The 16,299-nt window shown below is 46.7% G+C and overlaps 1 protein-coding gene across 2 annotated transcripts in view; it reads right to left on the bottom strand.

Annotated features, from left to right (window-relative positions):
• The window catches only part of IDH3B (isocitrate dehydrogenase (NAD(+)) 3 non-catalytic subunit beta), a 163,148-nt gene that overhangs the window by 50,982 nt on the left and 95,867 nt on the right, over positions 1-16,299 (bottom strand). The window contains exon 12 of one of the 2 annotated variants that reach the window (XM_086964316.1): positions 5,208-6,424. The exons of the other annotated variant lie outside the window; for it this stretch is intronic. Coding sequence (XP_086820442.1) covers positions 6,335-6,424 — 90 coding nt within the window. The 3' untranslated portion in view covers positions 5,208-6,334. Of the gene's footprint in view, positions 1-5,207; positions 6,425-16,299 lie in introns of those variants that run through there. 2 annotated transcript variants of the gene reach the window in all.

Genomic DNA, 16,299 nt, shown 5'->3' with positions numbered 1-16,299 from the left:
CACACTACAAACACATGAAGATAAATGAGGGAGCTCAGTAATGGAGGACTGGATGGACCCTCAACAGGAAGAGCCGCGAGTCAGGCTTCCTACTCAGGTGCAAGTAAAAGCTGGAGGGACAAATCAGTGAGCTGCCACAACTCGTTAGAATCGCAAGAAGATCAACTCAGCCCTCTATCCTCCTGAACGTAGGGTCACTGAGAATCATGAATGGGCAGGTATCTAGGAAGGGCTATGAATTTCACAACACTTGACACAGAGGAGGAACGAGGCTGTGGGGCTGCTCTACAAGTGGTATTGGATGGACAGTAGTTTAATCATAGAATGGGACGCTGATGGCAGTCACTGTGGTGGAGGAGAGACAGGGAGAGCTTTATTCTCAAGAGATTTCCTCATTTTTAAACCAGGTTCTAGGTCTCTAGCGGTTTCTTTACTTTTAAGTCTTACCACCGAAGACAGAAGCAACCATATTTGGTAAGAACTCAATCGCCATGGAGTTTGTCTTAAATTGTGAAGCGTTAGAGAGCTTTACTCGGCGTTTTCCACTAAGGGTTTCATAAATGGGGATGACCAAATTCATAATAGGTGAAAGAAAATCCAGCCAGCAGAAATAAAAATTCAACAAGCACTGACAAATTTAAATAGTTATGCCATTTGTATTGTGAGCATTCCTTTAAATTTTCATTAACACAACAGCTGCAATATAGCAGTGCATGCTTCACTGTAAAAATAAAGAACAGCACTGCGAAAGCTCTGCACCAAACTACACCGTACAAAGTCATACCACACCACTCCACCACACTGTACGCACATTACACTGTAACACCTCACAATGGACCATACCACATGCCACGATACATACCACAGTTCACCATGCTACATCTGATCGCACAGTAGCACGTCACTTTACATTAGACTGTAAGACCCTTAACCATACCACAAAGATCAATAAAATATCACTACCTGCCCATCACAGCATCTCTCAATAAAACAAACTACATCATACAACACCCCCAACATACACAGAACCATGCAAGCCCAATCAATACATTTCACGTTTTCATCACACCCACAACACACCGTTATATCCCCACATCGCTATACCAAACAGATCACCACAACACACCATTCCATCTAACACCACATCCTCCGTAACATATCACATCCCAATAAAACAATCCATTCAAGACAACGCGTCACGCAACTTAACACATCAGCATACTATATTACAACCACAAGGGTCAAAGTTTGGCATATTCTGATGCCAGACAACGAAAGACGGCACGAATAAACATAAAGGCATTGACATGCGTAGTGTATCCCAAATGCAAAGCAAATGCCACAATACACATCTTTCATCTCAGCATACCGGAGAACAAATAGATACATTAAATGGACGTAGCGGGCACCTGGCTGTAGTGAAAATAGAAGGCGAGCATAGGCGACAATTGACGAACGGGGAGCACTGAAGTAGCTCACAGACAGTTACTTATTTCAGTTGTGCCCTAGCTTTATGTCACCCATAACACTTATTGTGACAGATAATCCATCAGGTTCTCAGACTTGCCTCAGTCTCTGGGGACCTCTATTCTTGGTGCCTCCAGTCCAGCATCACCTCAGTAATCAGTGTGCTCACTTCAGGAGGACGTAAGCATTCAGGTAACCTTTAATATACCTCTCCCCAGATCCGCGCCTTGTGACTGTTCAGCCCTAAGCACCAGACTGAATATGGAAACTTTGTTCTCTCATCAATAGCTTTTCAGCGCTGCCAGAAGGCACCTAGCAGCTTCATCTGCCAGGGATGTGAGAACATCATGATCTAGCTAAATATCTGAGCTGTATTATCTTTGCCAACAGAGAGCCACTTTATTTGGTAATGCAGAAATGAAAAATATTCACAAAACCCTCATTTTCATTTATAGTTTTATCAGTAAACTGTATGCCTGTGCAAAGTTAGTGGACATTTCAATGGAAAATGTGCAGTCTGTAAATGACAATGCACTACCAAACAATGCTTTAGTTGCATTATAAAATCACCCTCGTCCATTAAAGGCAGGCGGGTTTTGAAAGTTCGAACCACTTTACGAGACGACACCGAGGAGACAACACGCAAGACCAACCTGGCGAAGGTGAACACTTTCATCACCTGTGCGTATGCGCATTTGACATCCCTCTGCGCTGGAACATATTCTTCTTTCAAAAACCTGTTCAATCTACCACAAAAATAAAAGGATAGCTGCCAACACAGCATCTGGAGACAGGTGCCATCTTAATAGCTGGAGAAATTTGTTCCAACTGATAAAATCCTGTACACTATACTACATCCCATCAATTCGCCCTGAAGAAGTCCTCTGGACGAAACGCGTTGGCTACTTTGTGAAGACTGAAAATAAAGAAAGAAAAGAACACATAATGGCTTACTGATATATTTTTTGACCTCTCTGATATTGCTCATTGAACATTTTGTGGTGTGCCGAACTATTTCTTTGAATTGTGTACAGTGCCTTGGCACTGATTTTGGAGGCCTAGGGGTATATGGCCTCAGGTTTTTGGCACCCCTAGATATAACGTGACCAAGATTCATTAGATTGAGTGCAGTTAAGTGTCCTACCCTATACCCTGTTCTAGTGTTATAAAGGGTTTTGAATGTTTGTCATTTTAAAAAAGTGGGCTGTGGCTCTAAAAAGTCTGGAAACCACTGCCATGACAAATGGCGCCAACTAGCACATTGGCATCAATTCATATGATTTTCTGTGTCCCACTGATAGAGGTCAAGAGCTTGTCTCGATATTTTAACAATAAAATTACTCGACATTTTGATATATTTGCTGTTGAAATGCTAACTCCTTAGGTCTCAGGATATGAAACTCGTTGACGCTATCACAAGAACAGGTCTTAATTGGACTCACAAGATGTGTGTGTGGTGTCTTGGATGCAACCAAAACCCATTTGGCCTGTAACTGGTACTTCTTGCATGCTCCTCCCTCAGGGACCTTGGGTGCATTAAGAAGACCCCACAGTCATAAGAAACCCCATAAGGAACTGCCCCCCATGTGATGTTCCCAGAAAAAACACCAGAAATGGCATAGGAATACGCAGTCCTTTTCTTTTCCAGAGAAATAAGTTCTGTTTCTGGGGTTTCTCCCGCCAGCATCACTCCCATCACCTGACACAGGGGACTGCTTAACTTCAACCACACTGAAGAGAATTACATCTTAGACCCATCCCAAGCTGGGTTAAGATGTTTAAGAATCAATGAGCCTGGAACACACACAATGTTGGATGATCTACCATGCAAGGTGGACAACAGCAGAGCTGAGGTCCTAATTTCACAGCTCCATTCGCATGTTTCAGCTTCTCTACTTTCACATTTGTTAGAGCTTGGGGTTGGAGGTTAAGCGTTTGATTGGTTATGTGCTTTTCTATCAGGGATAACTCAGATCAGCATGCTGCTACATTTTGGTTTGACCTGAGTGTCCTCCAGGGCTCTCGTCAGACCACATGCTTTACTAAGTACTTCAGACGGCTACTAAAGGGGATTAATTCCTTTGGAATCAAATGGTATTCCATTAATGACCTGCTGCATACGATGTTCTGATCTGACACTAAATTGCAATCTGTATATGTAGAAATTGTCATTATAGGTTTTTGAAAATTAAAAAAATAAAAAAATTCCTTTGGAATCAACCTCGGAATTACATAGCTAAACCAAACTGCTCTTCAGGCTGGCTGGAAATGAAGAGAAAAAAAAACAGTTTAATTGCTTGTATTCAGGAAATCGATAAACGGATGTACACAACTTAGCTAAAGGTGACAGTAACTAAAGCCAAGAGCTTGACTTGATCAAGAAGTGCCCTGATCCATTAAGATCTGCACAGACGTTTTGGGAAACCGCTCACCCCAGTTATACTCGGCTTGACAATTGATGCAGATTTATCAAAGGCGTCCATTGAGATAAAATGTGGGTTTTCTATCTGGTGAAATTATGGAAAACGTCTTTTAAGAAGCTAGGACTAGACCGTATCAGCTCTCAACTTCTCCGGGTTGGACATCTCAATATGTCACTATCTTAGAATTCAGACGTTTCTCAGTCTGCTTCTGCAGTGATGTGGCAACAAGGCTGCCAAGCCCATATTGCCACAGCTATCACACTGCCTGCCCGTGCAAGAAAGGATTAGGTTTAAATCTCTAGGCATAGTTCATCCTCCTATCACTACGAAAGCCTTTGTTTTATCCAAAAGATATTTCAGCTATATCTCCCCCCAAGATCTCTTTGCTCTACTCAGGTGCTCAAATTCTGTTCCAAGTTTAGTAAGGCTTGGGCATGGCGTGAACTCTCCTCACCGTTTGCAGGACAGGCTTGGAATGCACCTCAGCACAAAAAGGAATAGGAATATTTCTTCCATATCAGGAAGGGACTTAACATGATATTACTGCCATCTCTGTTAACTAGCTCATTTGTTGACTTGGTAAACCTCAGCGGCTAGACCTACCACAACTGGGCTGGGTAGCTGCATGAGTGTATGTAGTATCAGCAGTGTCGGAAAATTATTGTGGTGAAAATCACATGCTGTCTCTTATAGGATACCTTAACCTAACATATCACAGTACAGCCAGAAGTCTCTTATAGTGCCCTTAATTTGATGTTATCTCACTTCCAGGATCTTCAACCAGGAGGACATAATGCACACTGCACACCCAGAAGCAGAGAGAAGCCAGAGGAAGCTTTCAGGAACTGATGTCTCACCGTAGTCACATACAGGCATAACAACAATAGCTTTGGCCTATATGGCATTAAAATGTCTTTGTAGCCACACCTACTAAGATACACAAGCATGGAATAAAAACAGAGAAGAGGACAACAAAGGAAAGTGCCAGCAGGATAAGAAACCAGCTAAAGATTAAGGAAGGGAGCAAAAACGAACTGAAACAGAAAACAGCAGGAGAAAAGAGCAAATCACATGAAGGAACAGATAAAAATGGAATCCAAGAAAGATATTCTTAAAGAGTAAATGAAGGCACAAAAATGACAAGGGAGCAATTAAACAGACATGAGATTAGGTACAGGAAGACGCAAAACATGCCGCAGCAAGAGATAGTAAAAGGGTAAACAGCAGAGGTATTGGGGATGAAAGATCATTTCTTGGGAAAATAATGGATGAGATAATGAAAATGCACAAATGGAAAATGTAAACCATACAAAGGGAAAGCTTTGAAAATATTTATTTAATAATACAAAATATTTTAATAAATATATGTGCTGAAGCGCTCCAGAGTGGTTTCCATCAGATATTCACTTGAATCTCTACCTTAAGGAACTTGTATAGTAGATGAGCGAGCGTCATATTGCAGCAACAAGGAGTGTCATATTGCGGCTCGCTCACTCTAAAACCATGTGAACAAGAGCATGCGTGTGCGTTATAAACATCTCTCATGCTAATGGAATGGTTTTCTAATGCCTTTGGTTTGCTTTACACGAACATGTTGCACAGAATAGAAGCATTGCATGAAGCCCTCTCTTTGGAAATTGAATTCCTTGTGCGATTTCAATCAGCGATAACTTACCCTGCCAGGAAAGTGTCAAGCACTGACCAGTGGCCAGCGACCAAAATGAAGTGTAGAACATTAGGGTACTACATCAGCAACGAGAAAACTATGGAGAATATACAAAAAAACATAAAGAAGCTAAAGCAACTTGAACAAAAATACCAACACAACAACCAATCCTGAAACGGACGTGTTGAGAAATTAAATCAGCAGCAACAAAAAAACTGACAACAAGACAAGCCCTGATATAAAGCAAGCCAGAAGACGAAATCATCAACAAGAAGATGACAAACAAACACACCCCAAATGGCTGAAAGCCTGGACACTAAGTCGGTACTGGCAACTAGTTCTTGAGAGATAAATCAGGAAAATTAGCCGGCAACAAAAAGATTTTCAATATCACACTAAGCAAGAACTTGCACCAAGGCTAAGCGTAAACGGAAACTAAACCAGGAAACAAAATCAGCACTAACCGCATACAACATTCCAAGAGTGTTGTGGAACTAAATCCGCAATAACAGGAGAACAGGCTCCAAACTAATCCCCAGGGAAAAAGGGAATAAGAAGCCATAATGCTGTCACAACTGGTGTAAAGATGCAAAGAACACTGTCTTGCACTGCAGGTCAATGAAGGCATGTCGAGGAATTATCTGAAAGCAGAGGTGCGATGGTAGTGCCTAAACCAGCCGCCCCAGAAAGCAGAAATGACCAAACAAGGGGCAAACCCAGCAATACAACCCCATGAAATCTCAGGGTAGAACGAGAAAATACATTTGATTACAGGAAGTTAATATTTGAAACTGCGATTCAGATTGTCAACCACAGCGTTCATGAAGTCCGAGGTGGTGGAATAACCGCCCATGTCGCGTGTCCGAACCTATAGCAAAAAGGGAAGGCAGCACAAACAACAAATACAGAAAGAAAATAAATGAAAATTTGAATGCAACAGAACTGAAAATGTGATAAAATATGAAATTAAAGATGAAATGAAAATAAGATGAATAGCAGAATAAAAAAAACTTAAAATTATATATCTGACAACAATTACCATGACACTAAAATAAAATAAAAATATTAACGTGGTCAAATCCTTCACTTATTTTGAAGACCGCTCCACTCACACTGAACACTTTATAAAAACAGTAGGCTTTAGTTTTCCTATTTCTATTATTTAGAAAAAACAATCATAGCATTTTTAAACACAATTTTAAGTAAAACAATGTAACAATGTAACACAAATGTACATTTAGCTTTAATACATTAAATATTAAAATGATATATTTTCCTGACCTATCACTCTGGATTTTTTTATAATACACTGCAATATTTGGACAAAGGATTTACACACTTTTATCACATTAACTCTAGTCCTCTTTCAGTATTAAAACCAGAACCATCTCTGAATACCACCCATCAATGTCCTGGTCTTGTTTTTTTCCTGAGTGATGCCACCAGTATGATTGTGGTGCAGCTGAAAAGGGATCCTTTGAAAAATACCCCATTGTACGCTGCTTCTAAGACTATATCCACCTTCATTCTCCCTCTGGGTGAATGAACCTGGAGGGCTTATAAATGGCATCGCAGAGGCACCTGTTGATTAATTGCCAATTCATGTCATCAGAAGGATCTTTGGCTCCCATACTGGATTTTGCTTTGGAAGACTGGCCTCCAAATGGGCCTCCATTTTGAAGGAACTGTGAATATTTCACTTTCAGGTTAAAAAAAGTGCACAAGGGCCCTTCGATGATCAGAACGCTTCAGTGAGCTCGACGGCCTAGGTGCCTTCAGGCTCGCCGTATCAGGCTTCGCTCCCTGTATGGACTGGACTCAAGAAGGTCCAGATACATCCTGCGAGTCATCCTGGAGTGCAATGCTCTAAGCTCTGAACATCACTGCTTTCTGAAATGAGCATCTTCTCGGTTACTACTCCTTGTAGACACCAGCGAGAGGACTCCCTAAGCCCGGCTCACTCGGAGTGGGACTGGGCCGCCACCATAGCCTCTGCGTGCAGCCCAGGTTTTGGATTCTTGGAGGCCAGATACTCCGTTGAGCGATACTTGCAGTTCTTTTAAAATATATGGTATATCAAGGAGTTAGACTGTTTGTCTTTGTTTTAGGTTGATGAATGATTTATGTAAATTAGAAATACTGGGGTTGTTTTAAGACATTGGAGGGTTCAGTTTCTAAATGACATGAAATATTGCTGTGCATTGACCTGGTTAATAGGTGAATAGTTATAAGAAATGAAGGCTGCTGCGCGGTTGAACTGTGTATTGTTAGTTCACAGCTGATAATGCTCTCATGATGTGATTTTCTAATTTATTTGAGTTTGAGTTCATATGAGTTCAGGCAGCCTTATCACAATTATGTTATGTTACAGAACTATGTGTCTGGAACATTACATTTTTAAGTGAGATACTTCACCCTATTTTGTACATCTCAATTTGGTTTCCAAATTTTGTCTCGATTTTGTTTCTTTTTTCACTACTGGGTGCGGCACTGTAAGAAAGTGCCCCTCTTTGACATGGTCACCCCCACTTTTTGTCTGGTATCTGAAGCAATTTTGACAAAAGTGTACTGGGCTCCTGCATTCCCGGCCCCAGTGTCAGATCTCTTTCCCTAAAACTTTACAATTGTTTCACCAATTGCAGTGGTTAATTTCTGAAAAGAATGGCTCTCGTCAGGAGGCACGTGCACCAGCCCATTGCGCCTTTTTGCCCTGCCTATAACAGAACTAACTACCAACAATGATACCCTACACGTGGAGAGAGGAAGTGGCGTAATGGGTAGAGCTTCTGGTGCTGGAGCTGAGTAGCCAGGTTAGAGTCTTAGAATAGGCTCAACATCCAGTGATTCTGGGCAAATCACTTAATCTACCCGTGCCCAGAAAATATGAATGTGTCCTTAATTAGTGCTCATGAAAAGCGCTCCAATACTTTTGGGTCGAGTTTGCGGTTTAAGCACCGGTGTTGATCAATAAGAGGCGGTGCTGAGCACCGGACACCACTGGTTCAAATTAAGCACTGCCCAATTGGTAATACCTTTAGCACCCCTAGTATCTCCCTATTAGATGGTGCCCCTGGTTCCAAGGGAAAACAAAAGAGGATCTCTAATGGTTGTGGCATGTTTTGTGCCACCCTAAAGGACCCCTTGTGAGAAGTTGGCCCGATATGCAACGTTCGCTATTCTAGCGACCGCTATGTATCGTTCCAACGACCCTTATGGTGTTTGGTTGTAAGTCAACCTATAGACCAGCTATCCTAGTAGCGTGGATACGAGCAGTCTAAGGCTAAAGACTCGAGAGGGCGCGTTAAGCCAGCTGTTTACCACACATGTACCCCTTGAACACCCAGTGAAAGGACACCACACAAGTGTTATGAAAATAAACAGGATATTTATTAGGATTCACAACAGCCCTGGACTCTTTATGAGGACAGGGTACTAAGCACAAACCAAATCTCTTTAGGAAAATACTTCAAGTGCACAATTAAAACAAGTGTCCGAGGACACGCAAAGTTTAAGGTCTCGGGCGGACCCGACAAGGCAAGTCGGAAGCGAGGGACTCGGGACCCTAGAGTAAGGAGGCTATGCAGGCACCGAAATGCCGAGTTACCTAGCCACGAGGGCTGCGGCTGCACAAGTCTTACAGGCGTCGGGGTCTTCGCTGACGAGCCAGGAGCCGGAAGAAAAGGAGTTGCTGGCCGGCGACCAGTGATGAATAGTTCGTAGAGATCCAAGCCTGGATCAGAGAGTGATGATACCTGAAAGCAGAGGGGACCAAGTTCGTACTACTAGCCAGTAGTCAGAGGGTACCAGGAAGGCACCGGTTGGCCGTCACCTCGACCAGGTGAGTGGGCGACGCTAGGCTCTGCAGTCTCACGGACCAGGAGGCGTTGTCGGCGACCACGGTGGAGGTGCGAGCTGTCCCACGAAGGATGATGCTGTCGGCGTCGCTGGGCCCAGGATGGGGCAACAAGCCTTGGCAGATCTCAGGGCCACGTGGTGGGCCTAAGAGGGCGTCTTGAGTGGACCAGGAGGGCCCGGGGTGCTTCTCGCAAAGATGGAAGCAAGGGCCAGTCTGGAGCAACCAGACCAGCAGTGTTGATTGTCGGATGTCGTCGCAGAAGGGCACAAGCCAGCGGCTAGTGACCAGACAACGTGCTGAGCAGCGAGCAGAAGGGCCCCACGCAGATCGTGGAGATGCTGGGAGACTGCACTTCGGTGCTGGAGCGGCTCAGGGTCGGGGCTTCTCGGACCCCAGAGCACTCACCAGAGAATTACTTCGATGGTCGTGCTGGTTAAGAGCGTGCAGGTTCTGATGATGGCCGGTCCCTCGAGGTCTCGTCGCACCCACAGATCACAGCTGAGCTGATGACGCGGGTAGAGGTCGGAGGTGCCAGGGAAGCCGGTTCTCGTCGAGCTGGGCCGTCGGATTCCTTGAGGAAGGACTTACAGCAAACCGCAGAGTTCTTAGATGGTGCCCGCTGATGCGGGGTGACTACTCCTTAGTCACAAGGGAGAAATCTTGAGAAGAGTCTTGAGTGTCCTTTCGTAGAAAGTAGTTCTTGATTCAAAGATGATCTGCTTTGGAAGGGTCCCCGCTCCGGCCTTTATTCTAAAGAAAGGGGTGGGTACATGACTAGGTCCTGCCCTAAGGGTGGGACCAGGAAGGGGGGTAGTTACACCCCTCTCCCCTGCCGGACTTTCCCCAGGCCAGGGCTGGCGCCCCTGGAACTGGTTCTGACCGGCAGATGCGTAGTGAGCACCGGGGTGCCACTCCGCAGTCACCTTCTCGCAAAAGCCCTACCTACCCAGAATACACAAACCCTGTCTGGGACGGTGCGAACACCGCCCTTGACAGGAAACCCTTTGTCCAAGCTCTCCTCGCTGGAAGGACTCCCAGCAGCAGGAGGTCAGACTCGTGTCTGTGGTGGCAGCATCCATTTTGTGGAGCTGAGGCTTTAGTTAACTTTAACCGGGGTTCACAGTTACGTACATGTCGTGTCCCTCTAGAAGGGCGGAATGCTAACCTCGTCGCCAGAATTGGTGAGGGGGCAGCATCCCGATTCGTATGACACCTTACTCGACATGCCTTGATAACGCGACACCGAAGTTACCAATGTGGTACGCGTTATCATGGAACAGCCATTGGGTCTTGAGTCCGCAAGCTGCAACCGGGCTCGGCTCGGGCCAGAACCTAGTTCACACGAGCCCACGCACTCTGCCTTCAGGATTGTCAAGGCCTGCCATAGGAGTGACTGATAGGAACTCGGGTGCCCATTGTATGGTTAGATATAGAGCTACTATACCTAAAGCAAAGGGTGATTACACGACTTTGCCCCAGCTGTCATGCAGCCAGTTGTGTCAAATTTAGGAGGCCAGCCAGGGGTGGCATAATACATGCTGCAGCCCCTGGCGGCCCTGGGTACACCTATGCCCTGCGTTACGGGGTCTGATAAGGTGGCCCAGTACCAATTGGTAAATGCACCTAGGGTACATATCGTAATTTAGAAAGAGAACAGCCAGGCTGTGGGTCTGATTGGCAGGCCCACAGCCAGAGAAAGTCGTAAACCAGTGAGACAAAAGCAAAAAATCTGGGTGATCATGGGATTGCAGACCCTACTCTCCTACATGACCCCCCCCCAAACGTCGGAACACTAAGCTAACCTTGACCAGGTGAGTCTTCTTGTTCTAAGTGGAAATATCTGGAGAGCCCATCGGCATTGCCATGATCAGTACCAGGTCTATGTTCCACTGTAAAGTCCATCCCCTGTAGGGAAATGGACCACCTAAGCAGTTTGGGGTTTTCACCCTTCATCGGATTTAGCCATAAGAGGGGCTTATGGTCGGTCTGAATCTTGAAGTGAGTGCCAAACAAGTATGGCCTCAGCTTCTTCAGGGCCCAAACCACAGCAAAGGCCTCCCTCTCAATAGCTGACCAATTCTTCTCTCTAGGGGTCAGCCTTCTGCTTATAAAAGCAATGGGCTGGTCTTGACCATCAAAATTCAGTTGAGAAAGAACAGCTCCCACACCCAACTCAGAAGCATCTGTTTGGACAATGAATGGTTTGGAGTAGTCCGGACTCTTGAGGATAGGCGCCGTGCACATGGCCTGCTTTAGGTCATCGAATGCTTTTTGACAGCTCGCTGTCCACTGAACCTTTTTTGGCATTTTCTTGCTTGTCAGTTCATTTAATGGTGTCACGATGGAACCATAGTTCCTGACAAACTTTCGGTAGTAACCAGTCAGGCCCAAGAAAGCTCGAACCTGAGTCTGGGTGGTTGGAGGAGCCCAGTCCCTGATTGACTGTATTTTGCTCTCCAGTGGCTGAACCTGGCCTCCACCTACAAGGTGGCCCAGGTATACAACCTGTGTCTGCCCTATCTGGCACTTGGTGGCCTTGATAGTGAGGCCTGCTGCTTGCAGAGCCTCTAACGCTTTCCGCAGGTGGACCAGGTGATCCTCCCAGGTGGAGCTAAAGACAGCAATATCGTCAAGATACGCCGCACAGAAGTCATCCAGCCCAGTAAGGACTTGATTCACCAACCTTTGGAAGGTGGCAGGTGCATTTTTCAGACCGAAGGGCATCACCACGAACTGATAATGCCCACCAGGGGTTGAAAATGCGGTTTTAGGCTTGGCGTCCTCAGCTAACCTGATTTGCCAATACCCAGCTGTCAGGTCAAACGTACTTAGGTAGTTGGCCGAAGCCAATCTATCGATAAGCTCGTCTGCCCTTGGTATTGGGCGGGCGTCAGTCTTAGTGACTGCATTGAGACCCCTGTAGTCTACGCAGAACCTCATCTCTTTCTTACCGCCCTGGGTGTGAGGTTTCGGCACTAGAACTACGGGACTAGCCCAAGGGCTATCCGAGGGTTCAATGACTCCCAGCTCCAACATTTTCTGCACTTCACTCTTGATGCAGTCTCTAACGTGATCAGGCTGCCGGTAGATTTTACTCTTGACGGGCAAGCTGTCACCAGTGTCAACCTCATGGGTGCACCAATCGGTCTGACTGGGTGTTAGAGAAAACATATGTCTGAAAGACTGAAGAACCTGTTTACAGTCTTTCTGTTGATGTTCGGAGAGGCTGCCACAAAAGACAACACCATCCACCGATCCATCGTCAGGATTCTGAGTGAGCAGGTCGGGGAGAGGGTCACTCTCCTCCTCCTGTCCCTCATCTAGGGCCATGAGCAAACTCATGTCCTTCCTGTCGACATATGCCTTGAGCCTGTTGACATGAAGCACCCTGTGGGGGCTCCGGGGAGTTCCCAGGTCGACCAGGTAGGTGACCTCTCCCTTTTTCTCCAGGATGGTGTAGGGCCCGGACCATTTGTCCTTGAGTGCTGCTGGGGCCACTGGCTCCAACACCCACACCTTCTGTCCGGGCTGGTAAACAGTCAAGACAGCCTTTTGGTCATGCCAAGCTTTTTGGAGTTCTTGGCTGGCCTTAAGGTTTTCAGATGCCTTCTCCATGTATTCAGCCATCCGCGAGCGGAGGCCAAGCACATAGTCCACTATGTTGGCTGCAGGCTTTTTGAGAGGTCTCTCCCATCCTTCCTTCACCAAACACAGGGGTCCTCTCACAGGATGCCCGTACAAAAGTTCAAAAGGGCTGTAGCCAACCCCCTTCTGTGGGACTTCTCTGTAAGCGAATAAAAGGCAGGGGATCAGGACGTCCCATCTACGCCGAAGCTTTTCAGGTAGTCCATGAATCATCCCTTTAAGGGTCCTGTTGAATCTCTCAACAAGCCCATTGCATTGTGGATGATAGGGTGTAGTGAACTTGTAGTTGACACCACATTCCTTCCACATAGCAGTTAAGTAGCTCGACATAAAATTTGCACCTCTGTCGGAGACGACCTCCTTAGGGAAGCCCACTCTGGAGAATACTCCAACTAGGGCTCTTGCCACAACAGGAGCTGTAGTGGTCCTAAGGGGAATAGCTTCAGGATACCTGGTGGCATGATCCACTACCACCAGTATAAACTTGTGCCCTGATGCTGTTGGTGGTTCCATGGGACCGACGATGTCGATCCCCACCCGTTCAAAGGGCACCCCCACCACAGGCATTGGTATAAGGGGGGCCTTTGTCGTGCCACCTGACTAACCACTGGCTTGGCAAGTGACACAGGAGCGGCAAAACTCCTTGGTATCTTCGTTCATATGAGGCCAGTGAAAGTGTGAGACAAGCCTGTCCCACGTCTTCGTCTGGCCTAAGTGACCTGCTAAGGGAATCTCGTGGGCCAAGGTAAGTAGGAAACCACGCTGAGACAAGGGTACAACCAGCCTCCTGGTCATGCCAGGCTTGGGGTCTCTTGGCTCAGTGTACAGGAGTCCATCTTCCCAGTATACCTTGTGGGTACCTGTGGCGTTCCCAGCAGCCTCAGCAGCAGCCTGCTGTCTGAGGGGTTCAAGAGAAGGGCAGTCTAACTGGTCCTTCCCCAGGTCTTCCCTTGAGGGTCCCCCTGAACCCAAGAATTCAACTTGATCAAGTTCGAACTCCCTAGGCTCAGTTTCCCTCAATTCCTGTAGGTCAGCCTCCTCGGAGACTTGATCCACGACCTGGGGCAAGGGGGAAGGCGCAGCCTTAACCCTACCGCTCTTCTTCTTGGGAGATGTCTGGTCCGTTGTTCCAGGATCCAGCACCTGTTCAGTGGGGCATTTCCTGACCTGTGACCTGGTCACAGCGAACACATGTGCTGGCAAGCCTAACATTTCCATGTGAGTCCGGTGCTCCACTTCTGACCATTGTGATGACTCCAAATCATTGCCCAACAAACAATCCACGGGGAGTTCTGAACTAACTACAACCTTCTTTTGGCCAGTTACCCCTCCCCAGGAGAAAGCTACAATTGCCATACTGTGATTGGTAGTGACATTGCTTGCATTGGTCACCAGGAATTCCGTACCTGGCATGATCTGTCCAGGGTCCACAAAGTTAGGCATCACCATGGTGACGCTGGCACAAGTGTCCCTATAGGCCTGAGCCATTTTTCCATTTATGAAAGGCGTCTGTCGGTATTTGCCCAAGGTATTGGGACTTACGTCAGGGGATACGTCCACGTCCCCTGTACTGACAAGGACAGCCTGAGTGAGTGTGCCAACTAAGTTGTCACGCCCCTCAGAACCCAGGGTTAACCCTACTAAACCCTTGGGAGGTGCACTACCACTGCTGGCTGTACTAGGGGGCACAGGTGCCTTAGGGGCTGCAGTGGCAGGAGCCTGCCCTCCTCCTTTCTTGGTGCACTCACTAAACCAGTGAGATTTACTTTTGCGGTACTGGCACCATCTTTTGGATTGGCCTTCTTTCTTCTTTTGGGGAGCCTGACCCCCACCCTCTTTGGGTTGTTGGGGACCTGTCGAAGACTTTTGGTCATTTTGTTCCCCCTTTGAATCTTTACCCTTCTGGTCTGCTTTCTTCTGACCACCTTGATTCTGGCCCTGGTTCTGTTTAACTCTTGTACGAACCCATCTGTCTGCCTTCTTTCCCAATTCTTGGGGAGAGGTCAGATCAGAGTCGACAAGATGCTGATGCAACAACTGGTTCTGACAATTGTTTAAAATTTGTTCTCTCATCATCAAATTATACAATCCTTTGTAATCAGTAACCTTACTGCCCAGCAACCAGCCCTCAAAAGCCTTAGTGGCACAATCGACAAAGTCAGACCAATCTTGAGACTGCGTTTTCTGGGTATCCCTGAACAGCACCCTGTACTGCTCAGTGGTTAGGCCGAACCCTTCAACGAGTGTATTTTTCAAGACTTGGTAATCGTTAGCGTCCTCCACCCTTGTGGTGAGGAGCTAGTCTCTTCCTTTTCCTTCAAAGGAGAGCCACAAGATAGCTGCCCACTGACGTTGGGGAACACCCTGCACAGTGCAGGCCCTCTCCAAAGCAGTAATCCATTTGTGGATGTCGTCCCCTTGTTTAAAGGGGGGCACTATCTTACCAAGGTGTTTCGTATCAAAACTCCTTTCCCTATTGCTAGGTACATTGCTGCCACCAGTGGGGACCGCCCCACTTAACTGTTGCTCTCTAGCAAAGGCAAGCCGTTCTTTGGCCAGGGCAAGTTCTTCCCTTTCAATCCTCAGATTAGCTGCCCTTTCCTTAGCTTCGTACACTCTCCTCTGAGGGGACGTCATCCCTCTTTGAGAAGAGTTGTGAGAGCCATTGGTTCGAAGGGATCTGCCAGAGTCTCGTGACAGAGATCGGGCTCGTCCATTCCCAATGTTAAGCTGACCTGAGAGTGGTCCCAGGGGTCCCCCAGTACCACTGTCATGCTTGCTTAAGTTGGACCTGCTTAGTCTAACGACTTCTACCTGTCCCTTATCCGCCTCATCCCCAGAGGGATCCTCATCCTCATCATCCTCCACATCTCCGTTCTCCGTTGCGAGGTGGATGAGGTCAGGATCGTCTCTGGTTCCCTCGAGGGGAGGCATGTCTCCTTCTGGATTAGAAGAGCTAAGACGGGTCTCAGCTTTTCTGGCATCATAAGTCTCCAAGAGACCAATCAGAAAGGACGTTGTGGGGTTAGACCCCTGCTTGATCTTCCTGGAGTGACACACCTGTCTTAACTCCTTGAAGCTCAGCGCAGTATATCTTGAAGGAATGACCTGTGGAGGGTCAACTGACACAAGGGGAGACTCAGAGTTTCCTCCTTTGTCCGACATACTGTTTCTAGTGTGGTGTAAGTGATGCACCTACCTACACTATGTGTTTACCTACTATTCCCTTGCTAAGAGTTGCA

Source organism: Lissotriton vulgaris, chromosome 3_2, assembly GCF_964263255.1.
Source record: "Lissotriton vulgaris chromosome 3_2, aLisVul1.2, whole genome shotgun sequence".
NCBI classification, from domain to species: Eukaryota; Metazoa; Chordata; class Amphibia; order Caudata; family Salamandridae; genus Lissotriton; species Lissotriton vulgaris.
This window is presented reverse-complemented; position numbering and strand designations above follow the sequence as displayed.